Source organism: Somniosus microcephalus, chromosome 12, assembly GCF_052327205.1.
Source record: "Somniosus microcephalus isolate GS21.2 chromosome 12, FLI_Smic_1.0, whole genome shotgun sequence".
NCBI lineage: Eukaryota > Metazoa > Chordata > Chondrichthyes > Squaliformes > Somniosidae > Somniosus > Somniosus microcephalus.
The window spans coordinates 159,087,293-159,105,024 of NC_140998.1; the positions used below are offsets into that span (position 1 = coordinate 159,087,293).

Here is a 17,732-nt window from a genome sequence, read left to right on the forward strand (position 1 = left end):
TACAGAAACAAAACTTGTGTTGTTACAGGGGGTCCGTGGAATTTTTATAACACGGGATTGGGGACCTCAGAAGCAAAAAGATTGAGAACTGGTCTAGAAAGAAGGCATTCAAGGGGGGGGGGCTGTCCCATTGTAGTATATACAATATTAAGTGGTGTAGACAAGGCAGACCCGGAAAATTACCTTGAAGTAAATTAAATGATGGGGCAAATAGCTTTTCCTTAGTTTTTCCTTGACTACTTCTCTCCTTGTATTGTCGAGTTCTGCTATTGTTGCTGAATGCAGTTTTTAAAAAAGTTGTCTTCCCACTTTGTAGATATGCCTTGTTAATTGTAGACAGTGCAACAGCCTTGTACAGGACCGACTACTCTGGGAGAGGCGAACTATCGGCTCGGCAGATGCATCTTGCACGGTTTCTACGGATGTTGTTGCGACTGGCAGATGAGGTAAGACTTGCACTCAAATTTGTATAACATTGTTGGCTCAAATTTTGAATTTGGAGACATTTGTGTATCAAGGTTCGTAGGGATTAAGCCAGTCTTGATACGTTTTTCGGGGGGTGGGGGTAGAGAGGCAGTGAAGACTTATATCAAATGTCTGTAGGAAAGGATGGGGAAGAAAAATGCAGCATAAGTTTGCTTTGAGTTGAGAATCACTGCTAACCAGCTTGCTAACATTTTGTGTGAATGTTTAGTCTTGTAAGGGGCAATCTGTGGATGCTGGCGATTCTCAATAAGTGGAATCCAAATGACTGAAACATTTAAAGATATTCCAGTGTTCAGCGTGTTTACCCAACGCCATATTATTTTTGAATTTTCTTTCTTTCTAGACCAGAATAGGGGAGGGAAATTCCATGAATGTTCTCCAGAGCCATAAGCACTTACGGCACCGAGAAGGCTATTTGATCCATTGTGCCTCCAGCAGCTTTTTTCCTAACCCTAATCCTACTGCCCTGTGCTCTCCCCATACCCCTGTATCTTCTTATACTTCAAGTATTTCTCCACTTTTCACGTGATATAATGATCTTTGCATCAGCTAATCTCTCTGGCAAAGCATTCCACCCTCCAACAACTCTGCGTAAGAACATTTGCTCTTCACCTCGCTGCTTACTCTGTGATAGTTGACCTTCATCACTGACTCATTGTCCAAAGGAAATAGGCTTGCCCTTGTTAGCCCATCAGAACGCTTCATAATTCTAAATCTTCTGTATTATTTTGTTGAAATGAAGGACAATTGCTTGGGTGTACTCGGGATTTGATTGGTAAATTGCAAGAACCAAGTTATTAAATTGTATAGTTCATTCGAAACCAAAGATGCTTAACAGCTTTGAACATGTGCATTTAACCATAGCGTTTTGCAATACAACGCATATTGCATGCTGGGAAGAAGATTTTTTATGCAAGATTGGCACTAGGCCAAGACCATTGAAAGTGTGTTTTTACTGAAAGTTCACTAGCCCTGTTTTCCTGCACTTTCAGGTCTGCATGCTTAGAGTTAGTGGGTCTGCTACGCAGTGTGTTTAGTGCCTGAATCCATTGTCACTTTAATGGTTCTTACTCTTTTAAATACTAATCTGTGCCACAGGGTTCTGTAATTTTGAGTTATTGGCTCTGCTGGCAAAAGCTTTGTTTACTTTAGCTTTCTGAAATGTTAATATCTCCATTGTGCATAAATTTAGCGGACTCAAAAAAGACACTGGCCGGAATTTTGCTGATGCTCAGAGGGCGGGTTCGGAGGTGGTTCTGCTGTCAAAATCTAAAAGGTTGACAGTGGGTCAGGATACCGCTCTGAACCCACCTCCGTGTTAGTTTCCGAAGTGCGGTGTCTGCCTGTGCTTTGCAGACCCGGCACTAAGCGGCGGGTCAGCCAATTGAGATAATTAAGAGGCTCTTTATAGGTAGTTGAACAGCATTTTACCACCTTTCTGGCCATTTTTTCAACTTTTCCACAAGGTTCCTGTCGTTTGGGGATCTCTATGACTCTCCATTGCTGTGAATAGGTGACAGCTGCAAAAGTGGTATAAACGCTACCATTTCACAGCTGTTCACTTTTTCCAATGTCAGAAGCTTGAGCCTTCAGGATTTGGAAGACACTTTTGAGCTGTATGCAGTTTGGAAGTGTTTGGAGTAAACTCTGTACCCACTGTCATCTCCTTGGAGCAACACCTCTCAGCATTGACAGATCGCTTCTGTTATCTCAACTTCAGCTATTCCAGCAGCATCGGTGCCCTTGAAAAAATCTCACCTTGGTCCTCGGAATCCCACCACGATCAGCCCCAATACCAACATCACCAGGCACACCAACATTCTCCGCAACCACCTGATGCTACATGGCATCAGCACCTGACCACCTTGCTGCCCGGGATGCCAGCGATGGCCTCACCATGGCCAGATTTACTTCAGTTGACGCTGTACACCCTGGCTGCCACATGATGTGCCAGGCTGGCACCACCCCACACCAGCACCATAAAGCACCCCTACAATGTCCAAGCCATTCCTTTCACACTCATCACCATTGGGGTTGGGGGATGTCATGTCTAACCATTTACTGGAACTCACTAAGCCACTTCCAAAAGTGCACACACATCTGTCCAAGAAGGCAACGTGTTGAAAATAAAGGTTTCAATGTTTGACACCACATTTACAGAAACTACATGAACATTGCATGAAACACCCAAGTGCCTACCCTTGTGTGTTGTTAGTTGGTATGATTGGACAAGGATGAGGGTGAGTGAATGGGGTGGAAGTGATAATACAGATAGAAAGGGATGGGTGGAGGTATAAGGTAAGCTGGTGTGAGTAAGGATGTTCAGGAGTAGGGTAGGGAAGGCAGAGTGATGGGGATGTGATGAGTGGCACAGCAGAATGCGGTTGAGTGTGGCTTTACAGTAATGTTTCATGATCTACTGAGATCATAGAAATGTTTGTGCCACTGCAGCCTGGTCCTCCTGATGACATCCCTGCTTGTGTCCTCCTGTGCAGTGTGCAACCAGGCTGCGTTGGTCTCCTGGGGAGGTCTCTTCCGCCCAATGGAAGGGAAGGGAACCTCCCTGCATGCTGTGACTCCCTCCATAAGCACATGGAGGGAGTCATGGGAGAGCCTGAGTGCAGCCGTACACCTTTGTGCAGTGCTCATCAGTGTTGGCAGCACCTCAATGCTGTAGAACACTGACAGCAGAACTGTCAAATGAATGTGGACATGGCCCTTTAAGGAAACCGGCTGATGACGTGTCATCAAATGATGTCATCAGACCGGCTTCCTTTTAATTGGCCGGGGACCTCGTAGGGTGGGCTTAACGAGCCCAATCAGGGCAAAATCACTTGGCGGCAGGATGAAGACACGAGCAGGGTTTGAAGCTGCCACCTACTCCGGCCGCACCGGACTTGCCACGGTTGACGAAATCACGGCCATGGAAACTGAAAGAGAAGAATTGTGATTTCTATAACTTGTACAGAAATTAGAGTGGTGTGCATCACATCTTGACATCTTGCACTTATTTTTCTTCTAGTTTGGGGTAGCTGTGGTAATAACTAACCAGGTCGTGGCCCTGGTCGATGGGGCAGCAATGTTTGCTGCTGATCCAAAAAAGCCAATTGGTGGAAACATCATTGCTCATGCGTCTACAACGAGGTAAGATGGAATTATAAGGTGGTAATCAAAGTTTACAAAAAAAGCACATTCTCCATTCAATGCTTGCTACGTTTACAAACAGATAGATGTGTTTGAGCAGAGCTGACAGGACAGTTGGCTGTTTGTCTGTGTTAAATAGTTATAAATCAAGTTTCTAGATGGTAGAGGTGACTATCTGATTTAAAGTTTGTTTTGCACTGGCTGCAGTTAGAATGCAATTTACAAAGTCCAACTGTGTGAGACTATCACCCTAAAGTTGTCCTTCCAATTATTAATTTCAATTATTTGACAATTATTCACCAATCTTCTCCAATTGTTTCCCCTCCACACCTGGAAGCATTGACTCCCTTGCTGGGTTATGGTTCCATGGATGTCGGTCACCCTCTGATACCTCACCCAAGTGGTCATTCTTCATGTGAGCCTTGACGCTGAATATGGGCAGACTATTCACTATAGGGGATAACACTTGATTCTGTCATGTGATAAATGCTGGATGGTGATTGGGGTGAAAACCCTAGCAAATTATTCACTTTATGGGTACAGATTCCAGGAACCGCCTAAGAAATGGTAGTGAATCACATTGTTTAAGACCCATGCCACTTGTGTTATTCTTTGGCAATGTTTATTATCTACCTTTTTGAGAAATCCCGCTTGTGAATGGTCAGAGTTTCACTATGGGATTAATTGTACCTTTGGGTGCCATTGCTCTGTTTGGCATTAAACATGTCTCAGTCTTGCTATGACCTTTGTTTCCTTTTTCCCCTCCCCACCTCCTGCAGCTCATGCTGCTATGAATGTGGCAGAAGTGCACAGTCCCTCATGATGATTAAATGTTTTCCACACCAATAAACTTATTGGAACTGTAACTAATGTATTTCATCACAGCACCATTTTGGTGCTTGTGTTCACTTTTTGTTGCAGGTGTTTGTCTGAACTGTAGTGCAGTTCTATATAGCATCAAACTTTCTCCTGGTTGTTTTTTGTTCTCTTTCTTGAAACACTATGTAGTGTCGCCATTTAAGCAGTTTGATGACCTGTCCTCAAGCTGTAATCAATGCCAGTCTGAAACCAACTGCCAGAAGATGCACAACACAATTAATTATGATTGAGCCATCACATTTTCTGTGGTGAAGTGCCAGGCCTTCACCTGGCGCTTCCCAGTGAAAATGCAGCCGAGATTGGCAAAGCAATGTGTGGACAAGAATCAGTCTCCTACTAGCACTGTGGGAGTACCTTCACCACACGGACTGCAGCGGTTCAAGAAGGCAGCTCACTACCACCTTCTCGAGGGCAACTAGGGATGGGCAATAAATGCTGGCCTTGCCAACGACGTCCGCATCCCATGAACAGAAAAAAAATCTTCATGGTACAGCACTTGATTTAAACGTGCTGTGCGACACCTGTTTTAAATGTTTAGTTTTAGTAAATGGAGCGTTTGCAGTGGAATGCAACTGTGAAGGACCTTGTGACACGTAGTCATATTCTGTTTATAAGGGCTACTCCGCCAACCTCTCCATTTCCAAGTCCTTGATCTCGATGAGAACATCTCACTTACCATCGATTACCCCATGTCATTATACCTCTGCTGTTGACCTACTAAGTTGACTGTTCGAACCAAATCAGCCACCATCTGCACTCATTGACATTGTCTGCTGGTACAGGGTCAGTTTTCATATGTATGCTAATGATATCCAGCTCTGCCGAACCATTCCTTCTCCTTGACCACATCCACGCCATCTGATTGTATGCCCAAGATTATCGTGGATGAGTCACAACTTTCTCCAAATAAACATCAGGAAGACTGAATTCATTGTTTTTTTTCACCTGCAACAAACAGTGTCCGGTGAAGACCCAGCACTTCATCGCAGAAAATGTGAAGGTTGAATCATAGTTTCCTTGCTGCTCCTGGTGTCTATCCTCTCCTGGCCCCCATCAGATTGAGCCAGACCATGTCAAACCTTGAGCTGAGCTTCAAACTCCACATCCAGCCCATTACCAAGACTGCTTATTTTCACCTCTGCAACATTGGCTGCTTCCACTCATCAAAACCCATCTGCCACTGAGATGCAAACCTATGCTTTTGACACTCTCTCGGCTTTCTCTAATGTATTTCATACTGGCCTCCCATCCTCCACCCTCCATAAGCTCCAAAAGTTCCTAAAGCCTGCTGCCTGGAACCTGTCCTGCACCATCCAGCTCACCCAAAAAAAACCTCTTTCCCCCCACCCCCCCCCCCCTTATCAGTCTACATTGGTTCCCAGTCACCCCGCCCGCCCCCCCCCCCCCCCACAAGGCAAATTTAAAGTTCTTGCCCTTCAGTTCCCTTGAGGCCTTGCCCCACCATATTTCTGCAGCTTCCTTTCAGCTTTATATCCCCTATTGGTCCTCCAACTTTGGCCTTTCTCTATCTCCCTTTCATTTGTCCCACCATTGGTAGAAGAGCCTTCAGCTGCTTTGGTTCTACTCTCTGGAACTGTCTTCTGAAACCCCCTCAGCTTCTCCCCTCCCCACCTTAAAAACCTTTTCAGAACTCATCTTTTCAACCAGGTTTTGGTCAGCCCTCTGTCGATCTAGTTATCTATTCCTATTTTTTCTCCCTCCTCTACCTTGGAACATTTTCTACGTTAAAGGCAGTGTACAAATGCATTTTATGTCCTCTCAAGACATTGTCTCTTGACCACAGTAGGAGCATCCAGCTCGAATGCTTCACCGTCCCATTGAGGAACTTGGGACTGCCAGCTTCTCCTCCTTTTCCTCTCTCGAAAACATTCACATTTTGCTGCGGAATGGGCTCTTTGGTATTTCATTTATTACCTAAACTAGCTGAAGTGCCCGGCGGTGCCGAGGCTTTTTTGAGGGAATGTTGTTGTTGGAAGAGAGAGAGAGAGCGACTGGGGGGAAGAGAGAGAGCGACTGGGGGGAAGAGAGAGAGCGACTGGGGGGAAGAGAGCGAGCGACTGGGGGGAAAAGAGAGCGAGCGACTGGGGGGAAGAGAGAGCGAGCGACTGGGGGGAAGAGAGAGCGAGCGACTGGGGGGAAGAGAGAGCGAGCGACTGGGGGGAAGAGAGAGCGAGCGACTGGGGGGAAGAGAGAGCGAGCGACTGGGGGGAAGAGAGAGCGAGCGACTGGGGGGAAGAGAGAGCGAGCGACTGGGGGGAAGAGAGAGCGAGCGACTGGGGGGAAGAGAGCGAGCGACTGGGGGGAAGAGAGAGCGAGCGACTGGGGGGAAGAGAGCGAGCGACTGGGGGGAAGAGAGAGCGAGCGACTGGGGGGAAGAGAGAGCGAGCGACTGGGGGGAAGAGAGAGCGAGCGACTGGGGGGAAGAGAGAGCGAGCGACTGGGGGGAAGAGAGAGCGAGCGACTGGGGGGAAGAGAGAGCGAGCGACTGGGGGGAAGAGAGAGCGAGCGACTGGGGGGGAAGAGAGAGCGAGCGACTGGGGGGAAGAGAGAGCGAGCGACTGGGGGGAAGAGAGAGCGAGCGACTGGGGGGAAGAGAGAGCGAGCGACTGGGGGGAAGAGAGAGCGAGCGACTGGGGGGAAGAGAGAGCGAGCGACTGGGGGGGAAGAGAGAGCGAGCGACTGGGGGGAAGAGAGAGCGAGCGACTGGGGGGAAGAGAGAGCGAGCGACTGGGGGGAAGAGAGAGCGAGCGACTGGGGGGAAGAGAGAGCGAGCGACTGGGGGGAAGAGAGCGAGCGACTGGGGGGGAAGAGAGAGCGAGCGACTGGGGGGAAGAGAGAGCGAGCGACTGGGGGGAAGAGAGAGCGAGCGACTGGGGGGAAGAGAGAGCGACTGGGGGGAAGAGAGAGAACGACTGGGGGAAGAGGGCGGGGGGGAGGAAGGGAGGGCGGGGGGGGCGGGTGGGGAAAGGGGGGGGGGGAGGGAGGGCAGGGGGCGCCCCCCCCCCCACAGGTGAAGACCGCCGATTGCGCGCGCAGCAGGAGCTGAGACGCGGCGTCTCTCTAGCTGGGCCGGCGGGCCCGGTTGCCAGGGTAACCGTGACGCTGACCAAGCCAGAGAGAGAGACACCGCGTCTCAGCTGCTCCTGCTGCGCGCGCGGCCCCCCCCCCCCCGAGGGTCGCCGGCCCCCCCCCCTCCCCCGAGGGTCGCCCTCCCCCGAGGGTCGCCGGCCCCCCCCCCTCCCCCGAGGGTCGCCGCGCCCCCCCCCCCCCCCCGAGGTGAAGACCGCCGATTGCGGCTGTGCGAGACGGCAGGCCGGGGTTGCCAGGGTAACGCCTGCTGCGCGCGCACCCTAGCGGCGCTGGGCTGAGGCTCGGCCCTCCAGCCTTCGAGTGGGGCCGGGAGGTGCCTAACTCGGGCGTGGGTGCGGAGGAGACGCCGAGGCTTCTAGGCCTACCTGGAAAAACGGGGAAAGGTAGGAAAATTAATGAGATTAGATAAGTTAATTACTTTCTAAATCATTTTTTAAAAAAACAATATGCGTTTTAAAAGCAATGTTTTTTTTTAAGACGCAGAAAGCGGGAAAAAGAAAGGAAAAGTTTGGAATCAAGATGGCGGCGACTCACCTCGGTTCAGAACGATAAAGCCCGGCCCCACACGCACCGATTGGCCCGGCGGCACACGCCAGCAACCCGGCGTACGATTGGTCGAGCTCGAGGTCACTCTGTCGCTAATGAGCGGATAATGAGATGCTAATGAGCGGAACGTTGAAGGTTTTTGGGATACCGCGGGCGGGATTTTAGCCCGGCCGAAACGTAAATACGCTTAAAACCGTCTCGGAAGCGTAAGCTTTCTTTGGAGGTAACGCGCGCGTAGGTACGCCCTGTAACTTTCGAGCGCATACCCGCAAGACGCACAGGCGATGACAGACAGATCGACCGATTTATATATATATAGATATTGATGTGTTGACAGGTTAGTCCACCATGGAGGTTGATCCTGTCCTCAACTGACATCCACTTGTGGATTTCCAGCAGAGGTTGCTGGATAACAATGAGGAAAAGGGACCCTGATTGATCATCTCCCCAACTGAGGCCAATTGTAGCATCCTTCTGTTTCACTAAGAGCTAACTCAGCATCTATCAGGAATTGAACCATCATGGTTCCTATGGCTCAGCTGCTCACTGAATTAACTAGCGAAGCCATCCGGGGAGCCTTTTAAGCTGCTTTTTTGAAGTAGTAGGAACTAAATATTCTTGTGAATGGAGAATAAATGATGATGAAAAGGCATTGCCCAGACTAGTTGTGGGGACAGCTGCCAGACAATTGCACATTGCCTATCTTTTCTTTATTTCTTTTTCAGGTTGTACTTGAGGAAAGGCCGAGGTGAAACACGAATCTGTAAGATTTACGACTCTCCCTGCTTGCCTGAGGCAGAGGCTATGTTTGCTATCAATCCCGATGGGGTTGGGGATGCTAAAGACTAAATGTGAATGACCCTTCCTAGTCTTGTGCTGGAAGCTACTGACAACAAACAAACATCCCCAAGACGATCAGTAATCCTATGTGCAGACTTCACACTAACCTGCTGAGTGTTGTAAGCGCTTGGAACTTTTGACGGCTTTCAGCTTCAGGGAATAAAGCCGCACTTAATTGTTATCTAATGTTTCGGACAGATCTAATATTAAAATGGGGGCCATAGGGAGGATTGATTTATTCTGACCCCATGTTTATAGTGTTTGGATGAGGTGAAAGTGGGCAGAGAAAACTAGTTGAACAGAGATTCATTAAGTGTTTGTGTTAAATTATTTCCAGATTGACTAGCTGCAGTTTCAGTGGCAGTAACTCAAGGCTCTGCTGTGATGGATCACCACTGGAAGCCATTGGTAGCAAACTGGAAAACTTGTTGAGCACATAAGGAATGATAGCTGGCACTGCATGTAAGACTATTTGTGGGTTTCTGAGCTTTATAGATGAGAAGTACCCTTTTGGAGATGGAGAGAGAGAATGAACCACGTCGTAACCATGGAAGATCTATAGCAAATTGGCTCATATGTCAATCCTAATAGTCACTGAATCTATCTGTGCTGCAAAAAAGGGTCTGATAGAAAGCAGATTCCCTTCTTTTGGTTTTGTTTTTTTTGATTTGTTTTATGTAGGAAGATATCTGTTGAGGTTGTAGAAATGGGTACACCTAGTGCATAATTTTGTTAAACTTGGTAACAATGATATAACATACTATTTTAACAGAGGAATTTGAAATGCTTCTGTTTTTAGTGTACTCTTAACAGGGTGCCATTTATCTTTCTTTTATAAGCAAGGCTAAAAAAAAGCCATTCTTGAAAATGATGGAAAACTTGAAATTCATATCAATAAACTATTTTGACAATTAGTTTTTTTAATCTGTGCAGTTTTTACTTTGCTCAAATGTGCTCTTCAAACTGAGGGGTGTGAGTAATGCAGAGTGAAGCAATTTCCATTTCAACCATGATACGCTTATCAATTACTCCATAAAAGACGATGAATCAGGAAGGTGATGAAAAGGCTTTTATTAACTAGAGAACAGAGCATGCCTCTCGTGGGTGGCTGGTTCCAAGAAGGAAGTGAGTCGGCGAAACCCCCACCTTTATACCTGGTCATGTGGGCGGAGTCAGCTGAGGCATGCCTTGGTACACAGCGCCACCCAGAGGTAACAATATACAATAACAGTGGTTTACCACATTCACCCCTTGTTTAAAATTAAGTCCGGCGGGGTGAAGGGTACTACAAGTTCGTGTAGTTAAGTCTATCAGGAGGCCTTGTCTGACGTCCTGATCGTCGTGGTGGCGGCGGCGGTGTTGCAGCATCCAACGTCGGATCTGGTGTCTGGGTGGTCAACGAAGGGTCCTGGGGCTCCGGCATGTCGTCTACAGGGGTTGGATTGGGAGGGGTGGTGGGGGATAACGGTGGTAGTTCAGGGGTACCCGAGGGTGCGAGATCTCGTAATGAGACCGTGTCCTCCCGCCCGTCTGGGTATGTCACCCAGGCATACTGGGGGTTGGCGTGTAGGAGGTGCACCCTCTCGACCAGGGGGTCCGTTTTATGGGTCCTTACGTGCCTCCGCAGTAGGACGGGCCCAGGAGAAGTCAGCCATGCCGGTAGCGAGGTTCCCGATGTGGACTTCCTGGGGAAAACGAACATTTGCTCATGAGGGGTGGCATTAGTGGCAGTACAAAGCAGTGACCGGATGGAGTGGAGCACCGCAGGGAGGACCTCCTGCCAGCGAGAGGTCGGAAGGCCCTTAGATTTTAAGGCTAAGAGGACGGCCTTCCAAACCGTCACGTTCTCTCTTTCCACCTGGCCGTTTCCCCGGGGGTTGTAGCTGGTGGTTCTGCTCGTAGCAATACCTCTCGCTAGCAGGTACTGCTGAAGTTCGTCGCTCATGAAAGATGAGCCCCTGTCGCTATGTATATAGCTAGGGAACCCGAACAAGGCGAAGAGGTCATTCAGACATTTGATGACCGTGGTACTGGTCATGTCTGGGCAAGGGATGGGAAACGGGAGTACTCATCAATTATGTTGAGGAAGTACACATTGCGGTCAGAGGAGGGGAGGGGCCCTTTAAAATCGACGCTCAGGCGCTCGAAGGGGCGAGTGGCCTTGATCAGGCTTGCTCTGTCCGGCCTATAAAAGTGCGGTTTGCACTCGGCACAGATTTGGCAGTTCCTGGTCATGGTCCTGACCTCCTCGATGGAGTAGGGCAGGTTACGGGATTTGATGAAATGGAAGAACCTGGTGACCCCCGGGTGGCAGAGGTCATTGTGGAGGGTCTGCAGTCTATCAACCTGCGCGTTGGCGCATGTACCACGCGATAGGGCATCTGGGGGCTCATTTAGTTTCCCGGGCCGGTACAAGATATCATAATTGTAGGTGGAGAGTTCGATTCTCCACCTCAAGATCTTGTCGTTCTTGATTTTGCCCCTTTGCTTATTATTAAACATAAAAGCTACTGAACGCTGGTCAGTGAGCAGGGTAAACCGTTTTCCGGCCAGGTAATGCCTCCAGTGACGCACCGCTTCCACAATAGCCTGGGCCTCCTTTTCGACAGAGGAGTGTCGGGTCTCGGGGGCCCTAGAGGGTCCTTGAGAAAAAGGCCACGGGTCTGCCCGCCTGGTTAAGGGTCGCAGCTAGGGCGAAGTCGGATGCATCGCTCTCCACTTGGAAGGGGATCGACTCATCCACTGCGTGCATTGTGGCCTTCGCGATATCGCTCTTGATAAGAGTGAAGGCTGCACACGCCTCTGGTGTCAGGGGGAAGGAGGTGGATTTGATGAGGGGTCTAGCTTTGTCTGCATAGTGGGGCACCCACTGGGCATAGTAGGAGAAAAACCCCAGGCATCTCTTCAGTGCTTTTTGGCAGTGGGGGAGGGGTAGCTCCATTAGGGGGCGCATTCTGTCGGGGTCGGGCCCGATGACTCCGTTCTCCACCACGCAGCCGAGAATGGCGGTGTTTGGTGCGAAACATACATTTCTCTTTATTGTACGTTAGGTTCAGCCGTTGGGCCGTACGGAGGAATTTTTCTAGATTAACGTCATGGTCCTGCTGGTCGTGGCCACAGATGGTGACGTTATCCAGATAGGGAAAGGTGGCCTGCAGCGCGTTCTCGTCAACCATCCGGTCCATCTCCCTTTGGAAGACCGAAACCCCGTTGGTGACGCCGAAGGGAACCTTAAACAGGAAGTAGAATCCGGGTATAAAAGGGGAGGGGCTAGTGCAGTGCACGGAGTGCTTTGTGCATTGAGTGCTGTTGGAGTTTTGCTAAGTGGGAGGTGAGGGTGTGTTTTTTGCTCTGTTTTATTCCCCACTCCCAGGCTTAGACAGCACTGTGGAGGCGGAGCAGCGAGACGAGTCAACCAAACAGGCTCCACAGACAGTATTCAAGGAGGAGGTTGGTGATCAGCTGGTTGGTTGGTTTTCTTCCTTCTCTTCTCTTTCATACCTTTAAGTTGGTAAGTCCTATTGAATAGTGGTATGATATTATATATATCCGGGCAGGGTCTTCATAACTAATAATAAGAAATTAAATTAATTATATAGAATGGAGCAGGTGATGTGTTACTGTTGCGAGATGTGGGAGCCGGTGAACCCCATTGAGGCTAACGGTGATTACATCTGCGACAAGTGTTTGCTGCTAGAGGAACTCAAGTTCCATGTTATGGAGCTTGAGACCGAGCTTCGGACACTGCGACACATCAGGGAGGGGGAGAAGTTCCTGGACTCTCTGTTTCAGGAGATGGTCACACCTAAAGTTAATTACTGCAGATGTAGTCCGTGGTCAGGGACAGGACGGTGTGACTACGAGTGAGGAAGGTACAGGGATCCAGGATGTAGTGTTGAAGGAGACGCAGCCCTTGTTCTTGTCCAGCAGGATCGAGGTTCTTACTCCCTGTGAGGGCGGGAGCGGGGACTGCAGGGAGGATGAGCAACCTGGCCACAGCACCGTGGTACAGGGGGCCATTCAAGTGGAGGGAGTAAAAAGAAATGTTGTAGTGGTAGGGGATAGTATCATTAGGGGGATAGATAGGGTTCTCTGCAGTCAAGAGCGGGAGTCCCGAAGGCTGTGTTGCCTGCCTGGTGCCAGGGTTAAGGACATCTCTTCTGGGCTGGAAAGAAACTTGCAGTGGGAGGGGGAGGATCCAGTTGTCGTGGTCCATGTTGGTACAAACGACGTAGATAGGACAAGGAAGACGGTTCTGTTAAAGGAGTATGAGCAGCTAGGGGTCAAATTAAAAAACAGAACCTCAAGGGTAATAATCTCTGGGTTATTACCTGAGCCACGAGCGAATTTGGCTAGGATAAATAAAATTAAAGAGTTAAATGCGTGGCTCAAAGACTGGTGTGGGAGAAATGGGTTTTGCTTCTTGGGACACTGGCACCAGTACTGGGACAGGAGGGAGCTGTTCTGTTGGGACGGACTCCACTTGGCCAGTGTTGGGACTAGAGTCCTGGCGAATCATATAACTAGGGCTGTAGAGAGGGCTTTAAACTAATTAGTGGGGGGGATGTTTCTAGAGAGCAAATAATAGAAATGACAACAGAGAAGGTCATAGACTTAGGTAGCAGTGGGGGAATTAAAAAACAATGTGTCAGGAAGGGACAGAAGGTATGGAGTAAAAAGTAAAGTACTAAAAAGGGAAAAAACAGGAACTAAGTGTTACAAAACATATTTGAAAGTTCTTTATCTGAATGCACGTAGCATTCGTAACAAAATGAATGAGTTAACGGCACAAATAATGACATATGGGTATGATCTTGTGGCCATTACAGAAACATGGCTGCAGGGTGACCATGACTGGGAATTAAACATACCAGGTTATTTAACAATCAGGAAGGACAGGCAGGAAGGGAGAGGAGGTGGGGTGGCTATGTTAATAAAGGAAGGAATCACTATAATACAGAGAAATGATATTGGGTCAAAGGAGCAGGATAGTGAAACAGTTTGGGTGGAGGTAAGGAATAATAAGGGGAAAAAAACACTAGTGGGTGTAGTCTATAGGCCTCCGAACAGTTGCAACTCTGTTGGACGGAGTATTAATCAGGAAATAGTTGAGGCTTGTAATAAGGGAACAGCTATAATTATGGGGGATTTTAATTATCATATTAACTGGACAAATCAAATTGGGCAGAGCAGCCTTGAGGAAGAGTTCATTGAGTGTATTAGGGATGGGTTTCTTGAGCAGTATGTAACTGAACCGACCAGGGGGCAAACAACCTTAGATTTGGTCCTGTGTAATGAGACAGGATTAATTAAAAATGTCCTAGTAAAGGATCCCCTTGGAATGAGTGACCATAACATGGTTGAGTTCCATATTCAATTAGAGGGTGAGAAGGTTGGATCTCAAACAAGCGTGTTGAGCTTGAATAAAGGAGACTATGAAGGTATGAGAGCGGAATTAATTAGAGTGGACTGGGAAAATAGATTAAAGGGTAAGACGGTACATGACCAGTGGTGTACATTTAAGGAGTTATTTTACAACTTCCAAAAAAAATATATTCCACTGAGGAAAAAAGGGTGTAAAAGAAAAGATAGCCATCCGTGGCTAAGTAAAGTAATTAAGGATAGTATCCGACTAAAAACAAGGGCATATAAGGTAGCCAAATCTAGTGGGAGGATGGAAGATTGGGAAGTCTTTAAAAGACAGCAAAAAATAACAAAAAGATTGATTAAGAAAGGGAAGATAGATTATGAAAGTAAATTAGCAAAAAATATAAAAACAGACAGTAAAAGTTTCTATAGTTATATAAAAAGAAAAAGGGTGGCTAAAGTAAATGTTGGTCCCTTAGAGGATGAGACCGGGAAATTAATGGTGGGAAACATGGAGATGGCAAAAACACTGAACAATTATTTTGTATCAGTCTTTACAGTAGAGGACACTAAGAATATCCCAACACTGGACAAACAGGGGGCTCTAGGGGGGGAGGAACTAAATACAATTAAAATCACTAAGGAAGTGGTACTTGGTAAAATAATGGGACTCAAGGCGGATAAATCCCCTGGACCTGATGGCTTGCATCCCAGGGTCTTGAGGGAAGTAGCGGTAGGGATTGTGGATGCATTGGTAATAATTTTCCAAAACTCACTGGACTCAGCAAAGGTCCCGGCAGATTGGAAAACTGCTAATGTAACACCCTTATTTAAAAAGGGTAGTAGGCAGAAGGCTGGAAACTATAGACCTGTTAGCCTAACATCTGTGGTTGGTAAAATGTTGGAGTCCATTATTAAGGAGACAGTAACGGGACATTTGGATAAACATAATTTAATAGGGCAAACTCAGCATGGTTTCATGAAGGGGAAGTCATGTTTAACAAATTTGCTTGAGTTTTTTGAGGAAGTAACATACAGGGTGGATAAAGGGGAACCAGTGGACGTAGTGTATTTAGACTTCCAAAAGGCATTTGACAAGGTGCCACACAAAAGATTATTGCTCAAGATAAAAAATCACGGGATTGGGGGTAATATTCTGGCGTGGGTGGAGGATTGGCTCTCTAACAGAAAGCAGAGAGTTGGGATAAATGGTTCGTTCTCAGATTGGCAACCAGTAACTAGTGGTGTTCCGCAGGGGTCAGTGCTGGGTCCCCAACTCTTTACAATCTATATTAACGATTTGGAGGAGGGGACCGAGTGTAACATATCAAAGTTTGCAGATGATACAAAGATGGGACGGAAAGTAGTGAGTGAGGAGGACATAAAAAACCTGCAAAGGGACATAGACAGGCTAAGTAAGTGGGCAGAGATTTGGCAGATGGAATACAATACTGGAAAGTGTGAGGTTATGCACTTTGGCAGGAAAAATCATAGAGCAAGTTATTATCTTAATGGCAAGAAACTGGAAAGTACTGTAGTACAAAGGGATCTGGGGGTCCTGGTGCACGAAACTCAAAAAGTTAGTATGCAGGTGCAGCAAGTGATTAAGAAGGCCAATGGAATGTTGGCTTTTATTGCTAGGGGGTTGGAATATAAAAACAGGGAGGTATTGCTGCAGTTGTACAAGGTATTGGTGAGGCCGCACCTGGAATACTGCATACAGTTTTGGTGTCCATACTTAAGAAAAGACATACTTGCTCTCGAGTCAGTACAAAGAAGGTTCACTCGGTTAATCCCGGGGATGAGGGGGTGGTCATATGAGGAGAGGTTGAGTAGATTGGGAATCTGCTCATTGGAGTTCAGAAGAATGAGAGGCGATCTTATTGAAACATATAAGATTGTGAAGGGGCTTGATCGGGTGGATGCGGTGAGGATGTTCCCAATGATGGGTGAAACTAGAACTAGGGGGCATAATCTTAAAATAAGGGGCTGCTCATTCAAAACTGAGATGAGGAGAAACTTCTTCACTCAGAGGGTGGTAGGTTTGTGGAATTTGCTGCCCCATAAAGCTGTGGAAGCTACATCATTAAATAAATTTAAAACAGAAATAGATAGTTTCCTAGAAGTAAAGGGAATTAAGGGTTACGGGGAGCGGGCAGGAAATTGGACATGAGTCTAGGTTCGGAATGGTCATGGCCCTGTGGGTAGTGGAGCGGGCCCAGGGGCCGTGTAGCCTTGTTCTGCTCCTACTGTTAGATTTCAGGAGATGGTTTTATTCCTGTTCCTGGCTGGGGTGGAGATCGCCTTTACAGAAGGTAAGTACTGTAGAAAATATAGGGACAGAGTGATCTGGAAGAATTTCGATCGCCTAGATGGGTCGGAGAGGAATTTCCCAGATTTTTTTCTCCCAAATTGGCCATTGGGTCTTTATCTGGTTTTTCGCCTCTCCCGGGAGATCACATGGGTTCGGGTGGATGCAGAGTGATAGAAGATTTGAGGTTAGGATCAGATCAGCCATGATCTTATTGAATGGTGGAGCAGGCTCGAGGGGCCGATTGGCCTACTCCTGCTCCTATTTCTTATGTTCTTATGAACCCTAAGGAAGTGGTAGAGGCGGCTGTTCGCCTCGAAGGCAGTATACTGGCGGTCCTCATGGCGGATGGGGAGCTGGTGGTATGCTGACGTAAGGTCAATGGTGGAGAATACTTGGTATTGCGCAATCTGGTTGACCATATCAGATATGCGAGGAAGGGGGTATGCGTCCAGCTGAGTGTACCGGTTTATGGTTTGGCTGTAGTCAATGACCAGGCGGCGTTTATCAGTGGTTTTAACGACTACAACCTGGGCTCGCCAGGGGCTAGTGCTCCCTTCGATAATGCCCTCCTTCAAGAGCCGCTCCACCTCAGAGCTAATGAAAGCTCTGTCCCCGGTGCTGTACCGCCTGCTCTTGGTAGCGATGGGTTTACAGTCGTGGGTGAGGTTAGCGAACAAGGGAGGGGTGGGACTTTTAGTGTGGAAAGGCTGCAGGTGGTTTGCAGCGGGCGATTTAAAAGGTGTTGGTTGCAGACTGTGAGTGGGGGGAGGGGTCCACCGTATGCTAAGGTGGCACTGAAAATCCAACCCTAGCAGCACGGCAGCGCAGAGACGGGGCAGGACTAGAAGTTTAAAATTTTTATATTCTGTGCCCCCAACCGAAAGGGTCACCACACAGTAGCCGCCGACGTCCATTGAATGGGACTTGGACGCCATAGAAATCCGATGGCGCGTCGGCAGGACCGTGAGGGAGTGGCTGCGTACAGTGTCTGGGTGAATAAAACTCTCTGTGCTCCCGCTGTCGATTAGGCAAGTGGTGGCGAGGC

The 17,732-nt window shown here is 48.0% G+C and overlaps 1 protein-coding gene across 1 annotated transcript in view; it reads left to right on the plus strand.

Annotated features, from left to right (window-relative positions):
* LOC147109627 (DNA repair protein RAD51 homolog B) overlaps nt 1-9,920 on the plus strand; it is a 41,258-nt gene extending 31,338 nt beyond the window's left edge. Inside the window, exons 5-7 of the mRNA XM_086002331.1 lie at nt 317-446; nt 3,509-3,630; nt 8,892-9,920. Coding sequence (XP_085858457.1) covers nt 317-446; nt 3,509-3,630; nt 8,892-9,015 — 376 coding nt within the window. The 3' untranslated portion in view covers nt 9,016-9,920. The remainder of the gene's footprint in view (nt 1-316; nt 447-3,508; nt 3,631-8,891) is intronic.
* The last annotated feature ends 7,812 nt before the right edge of the window (nt 9,921-17,732 follow it).